The sequence below is a fragment of the Anas platyrhynchos genome, chromosome 3 (genome assembly GCF_047663525.1).
Source record: "Anas platyrhynchos isolate ZD024472 breed Pekin duck chromosome 3, IASCAAS_PekinDuck_T2T, whole genome shotgun sequence".
Lineage (NCBI taxonomy): Eukaryota > Metazoa > Chordata > Aves > Anseriformes > Anatidae > Anas > Anas platyrhynchos.
The window spans coordinates 64,843,010-64,867,156 of record NC_092589.1 but is presented as its reverse complement, the minus strand read 5'-3'; the positions used below and the strand labels follow the sequence as shown (position 1 = coordinate 64,867,156).

Genomic DNA, 24,147 nt, shown 5'->3' with positions numbered 1-24,147 from the left:
AGAGGAGAGGAGAGGAGAGGAGAGGAGAGGAGAGGAGAGGAGAGGAGAGGAGAGGAGAGGAGAGGAGAGGAGAGGAGAGGAGAGGAGAGGAGAGGAGAGGAGAGGAGAGGAGAGGAGAGGAGAGGAGAGGAGAGGAGAGATGTGTGCAAACTTTCTGCTTACAGGAATCAAAATTCATGAGAGGAGTACAAACCATAAATGTTTCTTCCAATGTAAATGTTTTTTTCAAATGTAAATTTATGTAATGTCACAACAAATGTATTAAAAGCTTACTAGAGGTCTTTTTATTTTTTTTCTTTTTTCTTTTTTTTTTTTTAACTCAAACTGCTACTTTACTTCTTCAACAGGAGTGAAGATTAAGGTTTCAGAAATCCGTGTAATACTTCTTGTTGTAAGAAAAACACAGGACATCCTATAAGGCTGAACTGTCAAAATAAACACCTTTCATCTTTTCTAATTAATTGTGTGTGGGCACATTCGCAGAGAAAAAGGGCACTCTTCAAGAATTTAAATTATCATGACAATATTTATTTTTATGTAAGAAAAACAAATCTGAGAAACTCAAAATTTTCCCAGCCCTACTATGGAATTCTGCTACATCTACATTTTTGTTGATCATTTTTTCACTTAAATAAGAATGCTATATGCACAGCAGGAGAGCATGAATCCTCAGACCTTTGTTTTGAGGACCTACATGCAAACTAAATAGTGTTTATTCTTGATTCCTTGCAGAAATGAACTTCACCCTTGATATGCAAACTTCCAGACCCCATGAGACTCCTGAACAAGACTGAGACACTAAGACACATGCCACATACCTGGAAGAATGAAAAAGGCAAGGTCCTAGAGCAGTTTGTAGGATAAGTGTGGAAATAATCCTCCAAGAATGTGATTTTCCCACAACAGATGGTGTGTCACAGGTTCCAGGTGGACACATGGACAACTAAGCCTCATCTTCCCCTGCTGAAGCTCTAACTCCTGAACCAGGGGTTCAGCTCATCCCTCAGACCTTGCAGCCATATAGCCCTGCAGTGGCCAAGTCACTGAGCCATGGCCTTGGGGCTTCACTTGGACTGGTTTCAGGCCTCATGAGTATCAGTGATTGTAACATGGCAACCCTTTCTCTAAACAAAGGCACAAATCACAGCTCTGTCATGAAAAAAAAAAAAAAAAAAAAAAAAAAAAAGATAGATTCATAGGATTACATACTGCAACATGGGCAGAGTTCACTCCAGATAAAGGCACACAAAAGTAAATAACTACAAGTACCAATCTACATGCTCCACATGTTCTTGCTTTGACTACAGGCAGGAAACTTCATTAATACATTTAAGAGGTGATTCAGCTAACCACAAAGTGGCTACTTAGCTCTCTAGGCACTGCTGATAGTACAGGACATAATGGGAGCTTACAAATGTAGCGCACACACAGCCACCTCAGAAATGGTGCCTTTGTCTGCAGTGGAGCTGTCCCAGCCCATCAGTCACTGCAACATGCTGGCCCAGCACTGAAGAAACATACATGCCATCTTCCTCTCCAAAAAAAAATAAATAATAAAAATCTTCCGAATTCACACTTGGAAAAACTTTCAATTCCATTAAAACAAATGGAGCTGTATTTGTTTAAACCAAGTCTGCATGTATCCCAGGAGGTCCATCTATCCAAGCATGGACAGACTAAAACAGAACATAAGCGTCAAGATATAGTCACAGCTGAGCAGCTACAAGAACAGCAAAGCAGTCAAAAGGATGCTCATAGTATGGGTTTCAGAACGGAAACAGTTTGGCATGGCCTAATGAACTGTGTCAACTAGAAAAACCAAACCTTCTGACAGGTGTTTTCATACTGGAGTAGAGGTTTCGTTGTGGTTACATCTACATGTTGAAAAAAAAAGCCCTACGCATGACATTTTGGTTAAGGGTGCATACAATATATAAGCACTTCTGAATATATAAAACACTTTTAAAGGATTTTTGAGATCAACAAATGAGTATAGCAGAGTGTCACTGTGCTGTACCTGCCATCAGGTAGAAAATTGTATTAATATTTGAAAAAGTCAAGAAAAATATTCCTAGTGATGTGTCTTTTGAAATTATCTGAAAAGTTCCATTAATTTCAAGTTGTTTGCATGTTCTATTTATGTCATCAGGTATCAAATCTCATTTGTAATTATATAAGAAATCATAACCAAAAAAAAATAATAATAAAGAAAATCTGTTTAGGTGCTCAGGAAAGACAAACTAGTTTAATCTGTTGTCCATATAATTTTTAAAGTTATATACTACTGTTATTGTTTTTCTTTTTGAAAGCTGCTTTGATTTATTACTACTAACATATAGCTACAAATTGAAAGCATAGATTAAAATGTCTCCTACTTGACCTTTTCACAGACATCCCATGAATATAAATTTTAATTTTATGTATTCAACAGCTGCTGGCCAGGTTATATGTTGTAAAAAGTATTATTTGAAATACTATTCCACCATATGAATTACATAGTTCCATGGCAAATGTTATTGGTTTTTTGCTTGTTTGTTTGCTTTATGCTAACAGGCATTTTAGGAAACCATTGGACTACCTCTACAAATTTATGCTACTTGAGTGATTGCAGTTATATAAAAGCTTCTGGTCTATGACTGGATGACCTTGGCACTTCATCAACACAAGAAATACCCTGATATTAACTTTTCCCACAAAACAAATCTTGACTTTATGTATTTAGAGATAAAACATCAGTCAGCTATTCATGCACAAAACTTTGTAAACAGATGCACAACAACAGCAAAAAGCACTTTCTTCTGCTGGAACTTTATTCTTGTTCACATTTGCAGCACTTCCACTCTTAGGCTTGTCCTTACTTCCCTCAGGCACTGCAGTCTCCATAAATTCTAAGTTATCTCTGCTTGGCACAAACACAAGTAAAATATAGTAATGAGCTGTACTGAATGGAGGGGCCACAACCTCCCCAGGCAGAAGGCTATACCCAAAAAGACCTCCCAAGGACTGGACAAGCTGCCCAGACCCTCAGTTGCAAGGAAATCCTGAATCTGGAAGTCCCCCTAGGGCCTGAAGGCAGAGATGGATGTTGTGAGTGCAAGTGTGCCCAGATGGATGGACTTTTTGATCAAGTCATGATGTTGCAAAAGGAGTTCACCAGTCAGTGTAGTATCCAGGATTCTGAGCAAGGGATTGGTACATAATATTGTGCACTGACATGGGCTGAGCGACAGCCCTGCCTTAAGTCCTGGCAATGGGAAGGCAAGCCAGGTTTCAACCTTGAGCTGATGGGCTTGACTGACTGACAAGACAATGGAGACCAGACCCTTGTCTCTCCTTGGAGCCAAAGGAAGAGTCTTCCCCTTGCCCCCAAAGTGCCCCTATGCAACAGATATGATACCCTGGGCCTAGGAAAAAAAAAAAAAGGAGTGCATGAGTCAAGACCTAGGAAAGGTCAACTATATGAAGTTGGACCAACCAACCACCTGTATTAGAACCTGTGCCACCAGTAAAAGTGTGAAGGGCATTAACAAGTGCAGATTCCTCAATGAGAGGCACTGAAGCACCTATTTGTTATCCAGACAAATTCTCTAGAGAGGTTTGCTGCCTGTTGAGGCCTGCATTTATGATGTCATGAAGAGACTACCAGGCCTGGTAAAGCCAGAGTACTACTACCAATTCCAGCTCTTTCTTGTAGGGTCAAAAGAGGCTGCAATGAACAGACTCTAAAGTATCTAAAGGGACTGTGGATATCCCTCAGAAAGATGTTGAAGTGAACGGGAGCGCAAGTAGTGTTTTCCTCTATCCTTCCAGCTTGAGAGTGGGACCCAAGAAGAAGGAAAAGAATGGATCAGGTGAGTAACTGGCTGTGTGGCTGGTTCCATACATAGGGTTTTGGGTTCTGCAATCTCAGATGTACCTTTAAGAAAGCAGGCATGTTGATATCAGATGGGTTGCACCTGAACAGGTTGGGCAACAGATTGGTGTTTGGGAAACAAACTGGCTGGACTCATCAGCAGGGCTTTAAACTAGATTCACCGGGGGAAGGGAAGTGACAGAGAAGAACCAGGAAGCCCTTCAGACAGCAACAGGAAAATACCTGTGAATTGTCCCAGAGGAATTAGGGAGGGCTCCTCTTAAAATTTGATGCAGCTGATAGCCCAGCTGAAGTGCGTCTACACAGATGAATGCAGCATGGTAAACAAGCAGAAAAAGTCGGTGCACATAGAAAACTATGACCTAATTGTTATCACAGAAATGTGGTGGGATGAATCACACAGCTGGAAAACTGAAGTTGAGGGCTACAAGATTTTCAGAAGTCATGGAAGGAAGAGTGGGTGTGTTGCTTTCTATGTTAAGAAATGTATAGGTTGCAAAGAGCTGCCTCTCAGAAACAGCCACAAACAGATTGAGCTTGTGGGTAAAAGAGCAATAAAGGACCAGACCAATAAAGAACACCTTGTGGTTGGGGTCTACTACAGACCACCTGATCAAGGGAAGCCTGTAGACAAGGCCTTGCTTCAGCTACAAGAATCATTGTTCTCACACGTTCTCATCCTATTGGGGGATTTCAACCACCCGGATGTCCACTGGGAAAAAAACACGGCAGGCCGTAAGCAATCCAGGAGACCCCTGGAGTGCATCAAGGATAAATTCCTGGTCCAGGTATTGACAATCAACCATAGGAGAAGTGTTACTGGACCTCCTGCTCACCAGTGTGGACAAACTCATTAAAGAGGTTACAATTGGAGGCAGTCTGGGCTGCAATGACCATGCTTTGGTTGAGTTTGTGATCTTGAGAAATATGGGCTTGGCAAAGAGCACAGTCATGACCCCACAGAAGAGAGAATTTTCATCTGTTTAAAGAGTTAATGGATGAGATCCCCAGGGACACTGACCTTAGAGACAGAAGAACTGACCAGAGCTGGCAACTCTTTAAGGATCCTTTTCTTAGAGCACCATAATTCTCCATCTCCCTGTGTAAGAAAGTGAGCAAGGATGGCAGGAAATCAGGATGGCTGTGCAAGGACCTGCTGGGCAAACTGGGGCATAAGAAGGAAATGCAGGGGCACTGGAAGCAGGTACATGTGGCCTGGGCAGAGTACAGGGATGCCATCTGGATATGCAGGGATGGGATCAGGAAAGCCAAGGCACAGATGGAACTGAGCTTGGCAAGAGATGCAAAAAAATAATAAGAAGGGATTCTATAGATACATTAGCCAGAAAAGAAAGATCAAGGAGAGTGTACCCCCTCTAATAAATTAGAAGGAAAAACTAGTAACAACAGACATGGAGAAGGCTGAGGTACTCAACAGCTTCTTTGCCTCAGTCTTCACTGCAAGTCAGGCTTCCCACATCTCTAATTTCCCTGAATCTGTAGATGAGGGCTGGGGGAAAAAAGTCCCTCACGCTATAAGCAAAGAGCAGGTTCAAGAGCACCTGATGGAACTGAAGAGGTACAGGCCTAGGGGGCCTGGTGACATGCATCCCAGGGTCCTGAGGGAACTGGCTGATGGAGTTGCCAGGCTTCTCTCTATTAGTTAACCTATCAGACACATGCCTGCCCAAAATGAGAGCCTCATAAAGACTTGCCAGACTTTACACCAGCTGTGCCAACTTCTCATCAGTTCTTTTGCCTCTCTTTACTTTCTATTGAAGCAGATTGATGTTTTTTGTTTGTTTGTTTGTTTGTTTTTGTTTGTTTGTTTTGTTTTCTGAATTCTATTTTTCCTTGGAATCAGTTACATCGAAACTACATCTTCAAGCCCCCCTATGATTTCCTGTAGTGATGTTTCCTATCATATCCATAAACAACAAATTTCTTTCCTGGTTCACAACAATTTTCTGATCTTTACACAGGCCCGATAACATCAGAATATTGTTTGCAACTCATCCAACAAGACAGTGGGAAAAAAATTGTACCTCCTTGTTTGCTAGCTTTTTACTATGCTGTGAAGTGCTACTTTAAGTTCCTGTTTATTGTAACCACAATGGTACATTAGTAAACAAGAACACTTTCTGGGAATTATCATTTCAGCTGTCCCAGAGAAGTTTATTTTTTAAATTTAGACTAAGTTACACTTACTATGCGTCCTTAATGAACTGTCACCTCCATGGAAATAAGTCACCTCCCTCTTTTACACCCATGGAATAGGGGCCTTCAACACACCATTTACATATTTTGCCAACTGAATCTTTTCTAAATTACACTTATTTGAGGTGCTTTCCAAAGTGTTGTCAGTTTCAGCTTGAATATTTGTTTGTCTTTAAAATTTCTCATCTATTTTTCTGTCTTTGGCCTTGTTTATAAAGGTTGTACTTATAAAGACAGTGAGAGTAGGGGCATATAGTTTCTTGCCATGAACTCTTTGTAAATATTCCTATAGAACATTCAACTGCCATGGTTTGAGGCAACTTAATCCTTTCTCAATACCATGTAAAATATTTAATACTTTCTGCATACTGAGTGTCCACAAAAAAGCAACAAATTGAAGAAAAACAAATTAAATTTAAATTCACAGCCAGCACACTTCAAGCCATCTATTTCAGTTAATTCTTTGCAACTGAGTTTTAGTGATGATATGCCAGTAACCCCCAGAAAAGGTTTCATTTTCTTATCTTGCTTTCACTTTCACTGTCTTGACTCTGGAGCTGGTACCTCAGTGAGAGAACCTTATTACAGTAACGACCAAATGTGACACACAGCAAGGATTAAAATGTTATCCAACTTGTACATGCATAAGCAGGCTCCCTGGAAATAGAATTCAGAATGATATTTTCATTTGTGAACCTGTATTTTCCTGCATCTGAGCAGTCAATGGAGCATCTTCTTTTCTAAGTAAGATCCAATTATAATGAGAACTTAGATTGACAGAAAACATCATTATAACTGAATGAGCTGTCAAATCCATGATTAATAAGGTTCTTCATTTAGGTTCAACAATAGCAGCATCAGGCCACTGCCATATTATTATTATTCAATAACTTCTAACATTTATAAGAAGATTTACTTTCCATTTTGGAGGGTAGAAGGAGGTCTCTCACATTCAAATGTTCACATGGGGCAGAAGTGGTTTCAATATTTCATGAGAGGATTTTATCTCCATGTTTTTTGAAGATGAACACTAACAGTAAGCATTATGCAAAGCCTAAGCCTGCTGTTTAAGGAGTTAGCTTCTGTTTTCCTCCTAGCTTTTGTATTTTGCATCCATTTTCTTACTGCCTGAACCATGACAGCAGAGCAGGAACATCAGCAGTGTTAGAGGCTTGTGGCCTGGGTGTCCACAAGGTCAGATGTTGACTGACTGTACGGAGTACAACTAAGAGGCAAATCAAAACCACTCTGGTCCTTCTCTATTCAGTGAGGCTCAGAGCTGCAGATAAAAAGCAGACATTTCATGCTCGCTACAGTGTGTGTAAGCATTTTTAAATCATTTTATGTCGTTTAAGCAGATTTTTTTTTCTGTACACTACTTTTTCTTTTGTTACATATGGAGTGGTAATTCGTGTCGAGAAAATGGTTGATATTAATAAAGAAGGGGGAGATGTGGGAGTGTGGCCATGGGGATCAGAAAGCCCCGTGTTTAATGATAACATCAGACTGTTAACGATGAGGCCATCAGGAATGCAAAAGAGTTTAGAGGGAACAAAGAAGGGTGATTCAGGAGACTCCATGCAGTCTCAGGTTGCTTGTTCTCCAGCCGTTAAGGCAAGGAAGTTTCTGGGTGTTTGCTATTGCTGTTATATGCAAAGTTGTTTGACCAATGAAAAGTTGTTTTGAAAAGAACTGCTGTGGGGAGAAGGGTATAAGTGGGGAGCCTGCCCTCAAGATTAAAAAAAAAAAAAAAAAAAAAAAAGGCAACACCATATAATGAAGCTATGTCATCAATAAAGAAGCAGAAAGAAGGAATGAAAAGGAACAGGCTAGCAGAACGGAGAGCAGGACGGGAACAGGCACACTGATCGCCTCATGAAAATACATTCAGCCAGACTCAGCAAACTGCTCAAAGAAGCTCGTACAGAAAGTCTCTGGAAATAGGCACACCGGAGCTGGAAAGGAGCTCGAGCTGAGAGAAGCGGAGCCGTGCACACAACTGCCTCTCGCTGGTAAGCAGTTGCGCATTATGGGGAATCATACGTCCTTGGAAACAAAGACTGTCCTGGTAACCTTGCAGCTTATTCTCCTTCTTAACAATCAGACAGTTTAGATCCTGAAATATGGGACCAAATTGAGGTCAAGGTGTGGGACTCTGCAACTAAAAATGACAAGGTGGCAGTGGGATTGCTCAGCACCTGGCTAGCAGTCTCTGAGGCCTTAAAGAGCCCTGTGGGACCACAGTCAGAAACGTGTGGTTTGCCAGACAGTGAGGGAGCTGCGGGCTCCTTTACTGATCCTTCTGCTACGCCATCGGTCCCTCTGCTGCTACAGCCATCGAAGGCCTTTGCTGTTCGCGCCCTGGTGACCTGGACGTGCCTTTTGATCCAGACTCTATTGGCCTCGAAAAGGAGACGGATATGTTTTTCTTCGATTCGGGAAGAACGGGATACATAAGGCCCACAGACCGAGTTGCTTGACAACTTAAAGCCAGACATATTGTTCAAAAGGAATGGAAAATGGAGACTTGTTTGTAATCAAGAAAAGGAATGGAAAGTGGAGACTGTTAAGTCATGGAACTTAAAGGATTGTTTGTTACCTTTTCTGATTGTATAGGAATACTCGGGTTTAGTATGTAAAGCAATGTTCTGTATATTTAGAATGTTTGATGTTCGTGTGTGCGTGTTGGCGCAACATAGACTCCCTGCACACCCAGCGCTGTTTACTTGCCTTTTATACCTTTTATAAATATTCCTTTTATAAATATTACTAAATTCAGATTGAGTTGAGACTTCATATATAACACTTTTTATGTGAGAAACAATGAGGTCAGAATAGTTATAAATTAGGATATTCACAAGGACAAAGTGTCATATCTAGAAAGAAAAATCTTCCAAAAAAAAAAAAAATCGTGTAACGAAAATGCAATTCTCTCCATCCTATATAAATTCTGCCTTCCCATCCCGTTTCACAATTTGATAGAAGATAATTGGACATCCCATTTTTGTTTAACCGGTTCTCAATTTCACATTCCTAGCATACTTCCTTAATCCTCTCTTCCATCCTAATGGGGGTGCTGCTCCATCACTACAGGCAGTATAAATGATTTGGCTGTAAAAGCTATGTGTGAGGGTTGACTTGGAAAAATGGCCTTTTGGGTCAGCATTCATTTATACATCATCAGTTATGTTCTACTACTTTTTATCCAAATATGATCCATCAATAAAAAATACATATATAACCCACACTGTAGCAATCTCTTTCCTCATTTTCTGTCTTTGCTGACACCTTGTATGCTTACACAAACTAACCTTTAACATGCAACTTTTAGTTTAATGCTATCATCTGTCAAAGTCCTACAGACTGGGGAAATTTAAGGAGGCATTCTGAGAAGTGTCTCAATTTCTATCCATAACCTTTCACGTATCTAAAACTCGCTGCTACATTCTGTAAGCCACCAGGTGAAGACACGGCTTAAGATGCTAGATATGCAACAGAAGGTGCAAACAGGCAAGCACAAAGGCTCATGTCTACCATAAGAATAAACTTTGAAGTGGTTAACAAAAGATCAAGCTTAAAATGTGCTAGTGAGCTTCAAGGTTAACACCTTGCAAAGTTATATGGGACAAGTTCACACCTCTCTTCTTTCTTGTTTCTTCCTCTTTCAAATATCCACACTTGTCCTAGACGACAGCCAGTTTCATTTTGCACCTGTTCAGTAAATTAACTTTCAGTTGAAAACTTTTAAGTAAGGTTAAAACATGTCTGGGTATTTCATTGTCACTATTTTTCTGTTGTTACTGAGGTTCCTTTTGTGGTTGCCAATGAATAAAAAAAAAAAGGAAAATAAAAAAGCTTTGTATATATATATACGCATAAATGATGCCTGTCTCTATAAAATACCCCAGAAAATGGGAAAATGAAGCGTTATGTCCCATTTCATAGAGAAGACAGCTACATGAACAAGTTGCTACAAAGTAAATGAGTGTGGATTTACAGCTCATTAACTACTCCATGGCAACTGTCTGGGTGGTTAAGGCTCCAGAGTAAATGTGAGGTAGCTCTGACCCTTACAGGAGGGAGGGAATGTATCTTGCATTTACCTGAGATTTAAGTATCCATATAGAGTAACTAATGAGCTGGAAATCCACACCCTCGCTTCACACATGGCAGTTCCTTCATGTATCTTGAGGCAATGATAGTTATGCTATTTGCCTCCTGTCACAGAAGGGGCATCTAAAAGACAAAGTAATGTAACCCAGATCTGAGGAGCTTCTGCCAACCCCACTCCTCACATGGCCAGAATTTTCTTGTAGAGCTGCTGTTCAACTGCTTGGAACATCTTCCTTCAAATGAGATCACTTCACAAGCAAACTCAGCTACTCTTTTCCTTGTTCATACTGCAGAACAAGAACATACCACTTCTTATGTAAAACAGGTGGATCAGTAAAAGTATCTGTAGATACAATTCTTCATTTCACATATAGAATATTATTATTATAATTATATCATATATCTGTATATGATATAATAATAATAAAAAGATGATTTGGGAGAAGCTTTATTCTGCTTTATGCATCAGATTTCAACCTCTTCATGTCAGATAGTGTCATTCCTGGTCTTTTGGAGCTAATCTGGACTCCAATCTTCTATACTCTAAGCATTCTTTAGCCACAGTGCTGCCCATCAGGGTAGTGCATGGCACGTCACAAACTAACAAAGAGGCTTTTTTTTTTTTTTCCCCTTCAGTGTTTCCTGCCAAGTGATATTCTGATAAGACTCATCATGCTCTTTCAAGTGAATCACTGATACAGGCTACTGTCTACAGCCATTGTAAGCCTGAGAGCCATGCTCTGATTTTTCTGTTGCACCACTGGAATGACAATAGCTATAACTACAGAATGACTTGTGTCTCCTCAAACCCCTTGTTGCTATGTACATATATATATATATATATATATATATATATATATATATATATACATATATATAAGAACTAATGGGAGGAAAATTTGAACCACAGCTTTGCAAGACATTGCCATTTAAAATATTTACCAGTAAAATTATTTAATGTCTTAGGATAGAACAACAAAATAATGATGTTAAATACTTCGACAAAGTTCTGTCTAAATTGTACATCTCCATCCACAGAGAAAAGAAATTCATTTTCTCAGTACAGTCATTGAACACATGATTTTCAGCCTTTATAAACTCTCCTATAGTAATTGATAAGCCTCACTATTAATTTTATTATCATTCTACTTCTAATATTGTCTATGTACTAACATATTCAAAAAGCCCAGAGCTGGGATTGTCTTTCCAGGTTTTAATGGATTTGATGAGTCTCTCCCTGGCATTCTCCATTTCCTCATAATCATTGAATTCCTCATTGTGAGAACTCTGGAAAATGTGAGTCATGCCTACAGATACTTTGGGCTTTGACCCTGCTGTCACGCTGACAGCAAGTTTCTCATTTCATTTCATAGGGCAATGTATTTCAAAGCATAATCCCAACCTGTAGGGATACTTCCAGTTCTGGGATGTCTGGCTATGACAATACTGAAAAAGCCTGAATTTCATGAAGAAAAGCATAATGTGAATGGGAAATGTCAGTACTTTCTTTTACACTGACTGTATTCAACAGTGCAGTGACTCTGATGTACATCCTTGATGTACATACTTCTTTTTTTTTTTTTTTTAAAAAAAAAAAAAAAGCTGCTAACAGATTGGGAACCTGCATATTTGCCCCTGCATGTCACTAGAGTATATTGCTCTCCTACTGGGTTATCCTTATCCTCAAGTAAAGCATCCAGAGAATAATTATTTTAACAGAAGATCCCATGGCTGACTGTTAAACTGCTCAACACAGTCTCATTTGTGCTACTCCACAGTAAGTGCCTGTGCACGCCCAGTAGAGAATGAAGTTTTCAGAAACTGGACTCTGGTCCTTCCTATTTCAAGTCTCATCAGTCACCCTGTAAGGCTCAGGACCCTTGCACTGCCCAAGCAGCAAACAGGGCTACATCAATGCTGCCTGATTGAACAGGTTGGTGCCTGTAAGCATTCGTGGGCTCCGCTTCAACCTGTGCCAACAAGCTATTTCTCAAACTGCTCCTGGGTACAATCTGGGCATTCAAACACCCCAGGGCCCACTCCAGAATGCAGTTTGCAAGCAGCCAAAGCTGGAGACTGAAAGAGTTACTAGCAGAGACATCAGGCACTTTATGCCAGTTGGTCCTCAGAGCCCAGAAAAGTCCCTGAATGTGTTTAAGCAGGCATGTGATAAGTGGCACTTCAGCAGCCAGCTATCTGCAGGCTTGATTTTCTGACCTTCTTGCTATGAAGAGAAGGGCAAATTAAGGCAGTGCAGACTGGATAACAGTGACATTGGAAGTCAGATGGCAAGGAACCCGGGCTGGAAAAAGCATTTCAGATCCCCCCAAGTTATATTTTTTTGGGAGATTTATTCTGCTGCAGAGCAACAGACTTTTTTTTTTAAAAAAAAAAAAAAAAAAAAAACAAACTTTCTTGTCCAACTTCATATTATACAAATATATGATTTTATGTTGTTCGCTTTCTGCATGAGAGAAAAAAAAACATTCCAGCCAATTCTGCTCCTACTGACATTAATGGTTGTTGGCTTAAACACCCTGTCCAGTATTTTCCTTCTTATCAAGGGTGCCGTATTTTTCTGCGGTTGATATGTATATTTTTCTTCTAGGCATCCCTTTTATTTTGATATTTCTTATCTCTTTATTCTCCAAGACATTCACTTTTAGCTCTAAATTATGCAATTTGCTTTTAACCAGTTGGCATTTACGTCAGTCAGCATATCCAAATGTTCATCTGTATTTCCTTAATTTCATATACTGTATCAGCAATTCCTGCAGCAGTAATGGCTTTCTGCAATGAGACTTACACCTCAGATTGCCCTGCTAGTTTTTCAGGCAATTATCTACTGCCTGTCCTTCTGGCAGGCACATTGCTATCTTCCCCATTTTATTTTGGTTTTGAGAATAACATCAATCTACAGTAAGTGCCTACTACAGACTTGATGCTTCTCTGTGGAAATTTTAAGCTTTTCATATTATTTAAAAGAGAAAAGGATCTTAATACCAGTTCTTCATACTGAGAAAATTGGAAAATCTCCAGACCTTTTTTAGCTGGGGCTTCAGGGTTTCCTACACCTTTAACTCCTTCCTCCTAATTCATACAAAGTCTATCAGTGGTCCCAATCCTCCATCATCCAGATCAGAGCCATCATTGCCTGGTCTAGTTTTCACAGAGACCTGGGACACAAAAGGGGATGGCACGCATGCAGGCCTCAGCCCAATGTGGTATCAAGATGCATAAAGGGTTGCCAGGAAATGGTCATGGTCCCTCATGTATAGATGTAGCTATAATGGTCTCTGGAACAGGTCACCAATACAAAGTCCTTCAGCTGGGACTCTTCAGCCTACAAGAAAGCACAAAGTGGCTTGACACTAGTCAGCACCTACAGCCCGCTCCAGTTTTACTCCTAAAAACCTGGCTGAAGATCAATGCTCTGCTAAGGTTTGGAACATGTGCTGCTGGGGAAGGAGATGAAAACCCATGTGTAACTTAGGATGTTCCTGTAGCTCCTGTCTGACAATGGCTGTGGCCTTGGCTTCAGCTCGCTGCAGGACTGAAGAGCAAAAGGAGGAGGATGTTTTGGAAGAAACAAGGAAAAGGAAAAGCCAAGCTTCTCTGAAAGCTTGACATTTCCTTGGGGAACCAAGGACACAGAGGTCTGGGGGGAGCTGAAGGGCACTGACAAATGCAGTGTTGGGGGACTCAAGGCACGTAGGTCTGGGGAAAATCAGGCATGTGTCAAAGGATGGGTGTTAGGAGGAGAAGAACCCTGCAGCACATTGTGTGGTGCTTGGAAGAATGAGAATCTGCGGCATGGGGGAGTGTGGAGGATTTGGAGCCTGACTCACCAGGCAAGGCCACAGTGGGGATGAGGTTTTGACAGATTTCAAGAACTGGTCCACAATGACAAGGTGGGGTGGTCATAAGCATTAAGGGCTGTTCTTCCAGCCTTCCCATCCTATTTATGAGGGATTTACAAAGCTACTGGAAAGTAACATGGAGAAATTACATGGGATATGTGGAGAGAGAGGGTCGAAGGTTGCAGATCAAGGGTCGAGGACTCCAGGGAGAGGAGAGCTTTTTTTTCAGTGGGGATAGAGATGGAGGAAGAGGAAGCACAGCTGCAGCCTCAGGAACCACAGCACTACACTTGTCAGAGAGAAACCCTCCTTACGCTTGCACATGCATTTTTGCATCTGCTAATGAACTACATTTCCCTACCTCATTTCTAGTGCCAGAGGATTATTAATTCCTGAAGTCTGTTCATATCTGTTCCTTTCTGGCTTTTCTGCATGCATTTCCTAATATGTATTTATTTAAAAAGGTTAGTAATTTGCTGCACAGAAGAAATATTTGTATTAAACCTGCTGTATAAAGGCCCCAAAACCATGAAAAATGCTCTGGAAGCAGAAAAGAAATAGTTAGGAGGAAGGAAAGAAGGCACTGCAGGAAAACTCATTTGCTGAAAAATGCAGCTTATGTCTTATCAATTTAATTCCAGATAAGTCTTCATTTTGCTGTGAAGACAGATGCGATAAATATGTTAATGGCAGATTTCGGTAGTTCAGTTTGTAGAACTGTAAAGCCAGATGGAAGTGATAATTTTTCTTTCATTTTAATTTTGAAATAAAAAGCAAGAAAGCAAAAAAGTTCCTGATATCGTAACACTGTAATGACTTTTTGAAGGATAATGGACCTTAGCATTGAATGACGATTAACTATCATGCCCTGATACTTACTATTTTATTAAATTCCAGTTTCCCTTGCTGGAATTCTCTCAGCTTTCTTGCTAGAGCTGAGCAGATTACTGCCTGTGACTGACTTTTCCAGTTCCACATTCATAAAGGTATTTAGCAGCAATCCCAGCTTGAAGCTTGTGAGTATTTCACTGATACTAATGTGCCTTAGGCTAAATACATGCCTAAGCAGACCACTGAAAATAGCCCTGGTTGGAGCTAACCTCTCTTATTGTTAATCAGAAGCCAAATGCTGATTTTACTTATTTATTTATTATTGTTCCTTAGGAAGTGCATTTAGTGCCTTTGAAGAGCATCAGGAATAAACTGTGGTTTTCCACAAATTGATTACGATTCCCCCAGTACTAACATTCATTTTTGAATGAATATTCACTCATATTTGGTGAGATGTATTTTTTCAGTTAAAATAGTAATAATAATAAAATCTACTTGGGGGACATGGCTCAAGTAAGGAAATGTGGATTTCCTTTGTGTGCTTTATCACAAGTTTTGCCATTCAACAAAGGGTACAATCATTCTTTCATCACCATCCTGGACTGGTGGTAGAAAGCTGGTAGGGTTTGTGAGTAGAGGTGGCTAGAGATAGCATTGTTTATTAGAGTTTAATCATTCTTAAATACCACATTCGTTCTGTAGTTCAGTGCATGCTGTTTATTTCATTTATTTAGTTTGCATGAATTTTCTTGGGGGTTTCTTTTCTTTATTCAATTAGCAACTAATGCAAAACAGCAAACATATGTGGGCTAGATGTTTCTTAACCAAATAAAATGACGAGATGAGAGGGAAAAGCAAGGTCTACAGTGCCTTGTAGAGGGGAGAGCAGGGATCCCCAGGCTCTGGAATTGAAAGCTGCGTCAGCAGGAGCTGAGCCAACTTAATTAGCCTTGTGAAGAGAGTGGGCAGAGGGTTTGGTTAATGCAGCTATATTACATTTGAGAATTCATCTGATGTCTCTGGACTTTGCTGTACTGTGCAGACATACCTGTTTCTGTAGTACTGCACCTTGCACACAAGCTGAGGCAGTTTGTGCACTCATCTGAGGTCACAGTCCATACTTGCTGCCAGTTTCATACAATTCGGTGACTAACATGACCAAAGACACACAGGGAAATGTGGGCTGTATAGTCCTGTTCATGGCCCTAGTGTTCCTGTAACCAAGGCCAGGGAACAGCATGCAGAGACAGCTGGAGCTTCTCTACAACTCACAACCTTTCTGGAAGAGCTAAAAAGTGATCAAAGCAGAAGCCATAGCTAGAGGTGACCCCTCCCTGGCAGAGCATCCTTCAGCATTGACATAAAACAGCCAGATCTTGGTCCTTTGTGGACTCACGCAGCAGCAGCATTTAATCTTGGAGCACCAGGCCAAGCAGAGCTTCCCAACCAGTGAGCAAGGAAGCCAATCACCACCCTCCATCACACAGGCAAGCAGGGAGCTGCTTGCAAGAGGAGCCATGGCAATTCATGCATCACTAAAGCTTATTCCAGGCTGCCACTTGTCAGGCTTAAGTTCAGCTCATTAGGACACTTGTCTGTTATTTATGCAAATAAGTCTACACAGAGTCACAAAATATGCAAAGTGTGCCATTTATCAGTTTGGCACCATCTCCAACTTTCTGAACCCTCAGACATCCCTGTTATATTTAGAAGAAAATGCAGTCTGCCCTACCACTGTTGCTGGCAGAGAGGCCAAGGCAGAGCTTATCAGCTATGATCCACGTCCTCTCAGAGGACTTGCTGTGCTTGGGATAGAACAGATAACACATTCTCTCTGACTCTAAACCTATTACATTAACACTCAGGATGTTTAATCTTATGAATAAGGAATCTCTACTTGTTTAGTCTTTCGAGGGAGATTTATGAATCTGCATAACTCAAAGCATTCCGACTGCAATTTATGACTTATTTATAACAAGCATGTGACAAAATATGTCCTCTGGAGCAGTCTGCTTAAATGTGCTTCTTTGTTTGGACAGTTGCTGTCTAAGGTTGCACTCAATGAATGTGCAAAGGAACCTCAGCCCATCCCTCCCTTGTGCTTACTGCTCTCTCCTTGCTTCAGGAAAACAGTATTTTCTGCACGAGTCTAGTCTAGAGCCAACATCTACCTGTTGCTCCCTACACAGAGACACCAGTCACAGCAGGAAGTCTGAGTCCCCCTGACCATACAGCTCTACCAGAAACATAGCAATTAGGGAATTCCTCCCCAGCTCTGTACCACAAGCCAGTGCCAGGTTGAAGGCCCTGTTAGCCCCAGGGCTTAGCTTCTCATCAGTCCTCCCTAGTCTAGCAGAATGGCTTATTTAAGCTGCTACAGGCTTCACTGTATGCAGCGTTTTGCTGTATTACCCTTATCTGAGGGACCCACCCTACCCCTTCACTTCTTCTACAGTCTGTTGCAATCACCTCCCAGGACCTCTGTGGAGCTGAGGACCTGCATGGGCTGTTGGAACTGGCATGATGGGACAGACACTTCCAGCAGCGAAGGAAGGGAACTCATAAAATATCCCCTTTCAGGACTGCTAGAGTTGGAACTTAGTTTGATGGCAACATTAAAAAACAAACAAACAAACAAAAACAAAACACAAACAAACAAAAAAACACCACCTTACCCTGCACCACCACCCTCCACCCAAATACAATGCCATGAGTTATATCACTTTTAAAGCACAGCACAATCACTCTGCAGTCTCATTACTAGGCCTCAGCCAATGCCTGAAAGCATTTCCAATGTATGCCTGTCTCCCTCCACAGGAAATTTGCATTTGCATGAGACAGAGAAACTGACCTAAAATATTGTACCTACTGGACACTCTTTCACTGAAGTTCATCAAACTGCCTTTCTTTAATTCTTTCAATTTATGCAAGAAAACTATCGTGGGTTGAACCCAACAAGCAGCTGAGCACTCACCCAGCCGTTTGTTCACTCCATCTCTGACATCAGGACAGGGAAGAGAAAAAAAGAAAAATAATGAGTGGATGTAAAAATAAACTTTTAAGTGAAAGAAAGGAAGAACAAGTGACGTCACTCAGCACCTCCCACAAGCAGGCTGATGCCCTGCCAGTTTCTGCACTATGGCCACCCTCCCAGAACAACCGCTCTGCTCCATTTTCTTGCTGGATGGACAGACTGGGAAAGAAAAGGTCTTGATGCTGTGCATATACTGCTCAACAACAGTCAAAACACTGGTGTGCTATCAACGCTGTTTTGGTTACAAATTCAAAACACAGTATCTCACAGGCTGCTGTGAAGAAAATAAACTCCATCTCAGCCAGACCCAATATAAAAATTAATGAGCAAACGCATTTTCTTAGATTAATCACTAAGAAAATTGTCCTAGAAGGGGCACTTAACTTTCTTAACATCAAAAGTTATTCTAAAAAAGCTGCCCTTTTTATTCCAGATCTATTTGCCACTTGGGTATGTGCAAAAACATGTACTCAAAAATATCTATACAACCTGACTTTCTGTGAATTTAATTTGGCTGTTTCCAGCTGAGCAAAATTCTCTTAACAAATATCATGAAAACATATGCTAACCCTTAATAAACATTTAAATATACCCACTTCAAGTCTCTCCCTTCACTTCTGCATTGGTGCAATTAAGGACTATCTGTCCTAAATTATAAGGCCAAGCTTTCTGCTGTGAGTCGGCATGGTTCCATTGTTTTTCACGGATCAATTAGCACACACTGGAGATTTTAACCATTGTTGTCTATAATGGCTAATTTGCCTATTACAGGGAACTGGGAGCCATCTGTATACAGTACTATAAGGATACACCAGTGAAATGGAGATTATGAACCTACAGAAAAAAACTTATGATTGTAAGAGATTCAAAGACATAGACATGGTGCAATACCTTACCTTTGTAGCCTGTAGTACATCAGATATAACTTGCTTAGATACTGTAGAAACAGGTTTTGGTGCAAGTGCTGCTGGCTTTTTGGGTGGCCTGGGAGGTGGATGTAGGGTTTGGTTTTCAAATCTTCGTACCATATAGTATTCCTCTTCGCTGATCTCTTCCACTGTTGTCTTAGTCATGGGAGGTAAGACTGTCTGGACATCCTTGCTGAGCAAATGGACTGACATGTTTAAGCGATACACAGGAATCTCCCAGCTCTCTACTGGACTGCTGGCACTACTGATCAGCAAATAAGAGTCTGTGATTTCTTCTTCAAGCTGCAGACCAGGTACAGCAGCCAAGACATCCTCCTTAATGGAAAGGTCCCTCACGGACACTTTGACATTAAAAGGCAAACGAAATTCTTTGCAAATCTCAGAAAGCTGGTACTGCTTCTTGTCATGAATCACTTCCACAAAGCCACCTTCCATATACATAGGCAGGAGCACTTCCTTATATGTATCACTTAGTATTTGTTCACAAGCTAAAACATCTATGACTTTCTTTCTTCCCTCGTACAGAACTTCACTAGTCTGACGTTGCTGAACTAGAAATTGATCTCCAACTGAAACAGAAAAGAGCTCTGCATGAGGAGAATCAAAAGCTTTAGTTGCTACGACATGAAGCTGTTCCCTTTCACTTCTTGCTATCTCTAAGTCATAGGCAGTTGGAAATTCCCGAGGTCTTCTCTTGAACTTTCCTTTGTAGGTCATAGGGATTAAAAAATGTCTTTTGGGGGAGTCACTTCTGATCTCGGAGGCTAGGACTCTTGTAGCCTGGTACTTTTTGTAGATGACAATCTCTTTCCCTATATGCAATAAATTATAAGGTTTCTGTCTTCCTAAAGGCCCCTCCATTACCTCAGCAACCATGGGAAATTCCTTAGTTGTTCTCTCAAATACATCTTCCAAAGACAGTGGCTGAAGGAAAGAGCTAATATCGTAACAGTCTGTTATATCCTTGACCTCAACATCCAGATCAGAGAGGATATGAACTATGTCCTTCCGAACTGAAAACAAAAAGAAATACATTCATTTTTTTTGTTTGTTTGTTTGTTTTCAAACTGATATTGGAATAAAATATACATGTCATGTTAGCCAGATACAAAAATTACCTTCCCAGTGTGTGCAACTCCATATATGCCTGTACAATTGACTGAGCCAGTCAAAGTCTAACTGTTTTAATTTGATATGTATGGCTATCAGATATGCAGCAGACCTCAGAAAGGAAGAGAGAAATGAAATGAGATAACATGAAAATAATGTATGCAAATATACAAAGTTTAAGAAAAAGGAAGAGGAAAAATCCAGTTTGCTATCTTTCTTACAGCACCTCTAAGTTTTTAGTTATCTATTCCTCTTACCAAACACTTTTAATTGAGTACAAGATGCATTTCTATTCTTTTGTTTCATAGTAATTTGTGTTTTCTTCTAACAAATGGGTGGGGAAACACTTTTAATTAAGAAGAATGTTTGAACCCATTAACACAAGAGGTTGTTATGGCAAATCTGGGACAAATAACTTTTTTATATTTGTAAGAATAAAAAAAGCATCAATAATTATTACAAAATAATATGACTTTTCTTAAAAGGGAAAAACGCTTATATAACAAAGTCTAAGTTTACTATTACCGAATGAGGAAATTTCCACTATAATGGTCCTCTGTGGATCTCTTGCATTTTTTTCTGAGGCACCTGGTTTTATTTACTATCAGAACTAAGCCATTGTCTTTAAGAGTCTGACAGGGAACAGCAACACTTTTATCACAACTGAACTTGCAAAATTTTGGATGTAAAATTTCCAAGCTCAAAACTGACTATGCAATTAAGGTTTGTTGAAGAATTTGGCTCCAGATCAGTGGTACCACAGATCGCTGACCAAGGCAGTAAAATTTAACAAGCAAATATTATTTAATGGCTCTCTTCATTAAGACTTACGCTGCATAGACATACACACATGTATAGTATATGCTGGTCCCACACTTCCTTGTAGCAGAACATACTAATATTTTATACCTAAGAGTTAGTATCAGACATGTATTTTACATGACAGACTTCTATGAGAGTGATTCAGGATTTGTTTACTCCCACTCTACTTTTCTCATATTAAAACACTCAGGTGACAAATATCCTGACCACCACAAAGAAAAGTCAATGAAGGAGGAACAATTAGAGAAAATGAAAGAGAAAATGAGCAACTCAGGGAGTTCCAGACACAAAATTTTGTTCATTATGAAGAATGAATAAAAGTACTGAGGATTCCTGCTCACAGCCTGTGAAAATGTAATCTGCTATCCCTCTTATCAGGAGTCCTTTTTATTTAATTTTGGATAGTATTTCTCATACTTTATCTTATGTCTATTTATAGTTCTAAAAATGGTGCAAATGCATTTTTCATGGTCCACAAGAAAGTAGTTAATCTTGTACCATAAAACCTACTTTTGAGGTTTGTATTAAATAGTTACTTAGGGCATATTTAATGCTTCTTAAATGCTGAGCACACTATGAAAAATAAACAGGCACACAAATAAAATCTACAAATAAAACTCTCACTGGAATATCTGATTGGAAGACAACTGAATACGAAACATTTCTAAATCTTCTAGAAGTTTTTTAGAAAGATTAAATTCTTACTGATCCTGAATACATCTCTAAATGGTCATAGTAATATACTTAAGTGAATCCAGCTGGAGGAGAGGGGCAAGATCCCTGAATATAGCTAGAGCTGCAGGAAACTAAATATTTTATCTTGTGAAGATATACTTTCCAAACTCACACATTAAACCACATAGCAAACACCGTGGATATCTCATGAAAAGCATTTAGCAACTATTGTGATAGCAGTCTCTGCTCACTTTTATTTCTTTCTCATGTATTTTATCTCTTTACTTATGCCATTCCCCAGAAAAACTTTCACTGTGAAACTTTCCTGCTTACTATCCTCCTGAGTGACGTATTTCTCTCAGTATTCCATTTCTGTGGAGTTTAGTGGTATGCTTCCAGTAGAAGAAACAGGCAGCAAAACCTTCCCAAAAACTAAGCTCCTGTCCTCCAAACTCTAACAGGGTGGGTGCATCAAAACAAAGAACTGCAGAAATTGTCTAAGTGTTTGGTGCTGTCCTCAGGCAAGGTCGAACATTTTAGTTTAAGCTGATTTTTAGCTTATGTAGGAACCTCAGTTCAGAGAGGGTATGCTATGCGAGTATACATGGGTCATTGCTATAGCTCAGCTATTCAAGTGACAGTAACTCAGGCACATTTCACTGTGCACTTATACCTTCAAATTTTATTTCCACAAATAATTTCAATAACAGGTTTAAACTAAGACCGTTGGTAAGAACAGAACCCAACACTTTTAGTGCCACTTTTAAGTGGAACAACTAGAACAGTATTGACTTAAAGATATTGGATTTCTAATTCTTTCCTATTTCCTAAAACCCAGAGGTTTAAGAAATTATCTGTTTATATTCTATCAAAATTTCTTTCCACAGTAGAGTAAAGTAATAATGGTGTGCATTCTGCAGAATCCTCAATCTCAAAAACACAGTGCAGTTCCTAAATTGTAGTTGAGTGTGCTATAAAACATACATCTATATATTTTTTCTTTCTCTAGCCAGGGCCATAAAAGATCAAGTGGCTTTGCCATGGCTTCTCCATGAGATACAAACAAACAAAATCTGAGAATTTGATTTCCTAAGCTCTGCTTTTCACTATGCAATGTATAACCATTTGAAAGATTATTTAATTGTAGTGAACAGTAAAATGGCAACAGAAAAAAAAATAAGGAAACTATCTGAATTAATATCTGATAAAGGAATAAAAATGGCAATATTATTTTTATCTTTCTGCAACTTGAAACCAGCATTGGTGGCAAATATGAGTAAGGAATTCTCAACCAAACTCAATTCTTTCTGCCTATTTTGAGCAACTTAAGTGTGATTCATTGTACTCTGTTATACAAATAAAACAGATCATTGACTTTAATCTCTACTTACATTTCATTACTGCCTGCACTTCATAGACAGGTGTTAGAATCAAGCAGCCATCAAAGTTATCTGGCAGTGGATTAGAGGAGTCCCACGAATGTAAAGTGTTGGAAAGTTTGACAATCCGGTTTCTGCACCTAGGGATTTTCCATTCTGCAATCTCTTTCAGAGTGTATATTTGATCATCTTCGCATTCATAGAATGTTCCTTCTTGTGAAAGGGGCAAAGTAAAGGAATGAGACTGGTTGTTTCTGACCACACCACAGTTGACAGCCATTGTTCCATTTACCTCTTCCACAGAGTTGAAGTTGATCTGCTCACCTTGTTTGATAGTGAGGTTTGCCAATTTTATATCCTCAGAGCTGTAGAAGCATGGATGGCCAAATCTTGTTGACCCAATAGCAACTTTTCTTGTAATTTCTTCAATGCTGATATATGGAGTTTTATCTGCCACAACCTTATAAAGACCTAAGAACAGAAAACTTGCATTACAAAAAGGAAATGTACAAAACAGGCTGTGCCAAATTTTAGACTGCGCAATAAAAATGAGGAGCAAAGCATATCAAAGAGTTCATGGCTGATAGTTCAGTTGCTAGAAATGTAATTCTACACAGATAACATCAACAATGTGATATAAAGCATAGGGAGCTGGAATTAGCCCTCTCCACTCTGCAGCTACTGTATTTCTTACATCCAGCATTTTTACATTTGTGATTCAAAAATAAAATTAAAAAAAAAAAAAAAAAAACAACAGTTTTTTTTTCTTTCTTTCTTGCTTCAGAAACAAAAGATGTGTTATCTTAAGTTCTTATCTTTCTTCCCAGGAAACCAGCCTTTAAGAAATAATTGCAGACAAGATATAAGGAAGAGCAACAGAAATGTGATCAGTGAAACACAGGTTGAAGTTTCTCTCTAAACATCAGTATCACATATTCTTCTACATGCAGACTGAGGATTCCAAGACCAAGTATGTTTCAAGAAATAGCACCAACGAAAAGAAGCATGTAATGATAAGAATGAGCAAGGGAAATTGATCTTAGCATCTGCGATAGCCCAGACCATCAAACGGAGTGATTCACAGTTTGGGTGCTGGAGCACTGTGGCACAAGGCAATTAAAGTGCTGAAGTACTGCGAGGCAGGAGATGCATCTGAGCTTCCTTAGCCCCCAGGGACATTATTATTTCATGTTAGTCATGCCCCTTGGAGCTGTCTCATTAGGAGTTCACATCAGAAGAAAAATGTGTACGTTTTTATATTTGTGTGAGTGTTTTCACAGAGGAAGATGAAGTGGACAGTTTA

At 39.7% G+C, this 24,147-nt stretch overlaps 1 protein-coding gene across 3 annotated transcripts in view; it reads right to left on the bottom strand.

Moving 5' to 3' along the window:
- THEMIS (thymocyte selection associated) overlaps positions 1–24,147 on the bottom strand; it is a 90,642-nt gene that overhangs the window by 41,654 nt on the left and 24,841 nt on the right. For 2 of the 3 annotated variants that reach the window (XM_013096857.5, XM_005009586.6), the window contains exons 3-4: positions 22,857–23,315; positions 18,826–19,871 (exon numbers count right to left, since the gene is read on the bottom strand). In XM_013096857.5, the coding sequence (XP_012952311.2) occupies positions 18,826–19,871; positions 22,857–23,315 (1,505 nt within the window). Of the gene's footprint in view, positions 1–12,708; positions 13,548–18,825; positions 19,872–22,856; positions 23,316–24,147 lie in introns of those variants that run through there. The other variant, XM_038177499.2, reaches the window with a different exon arrangement.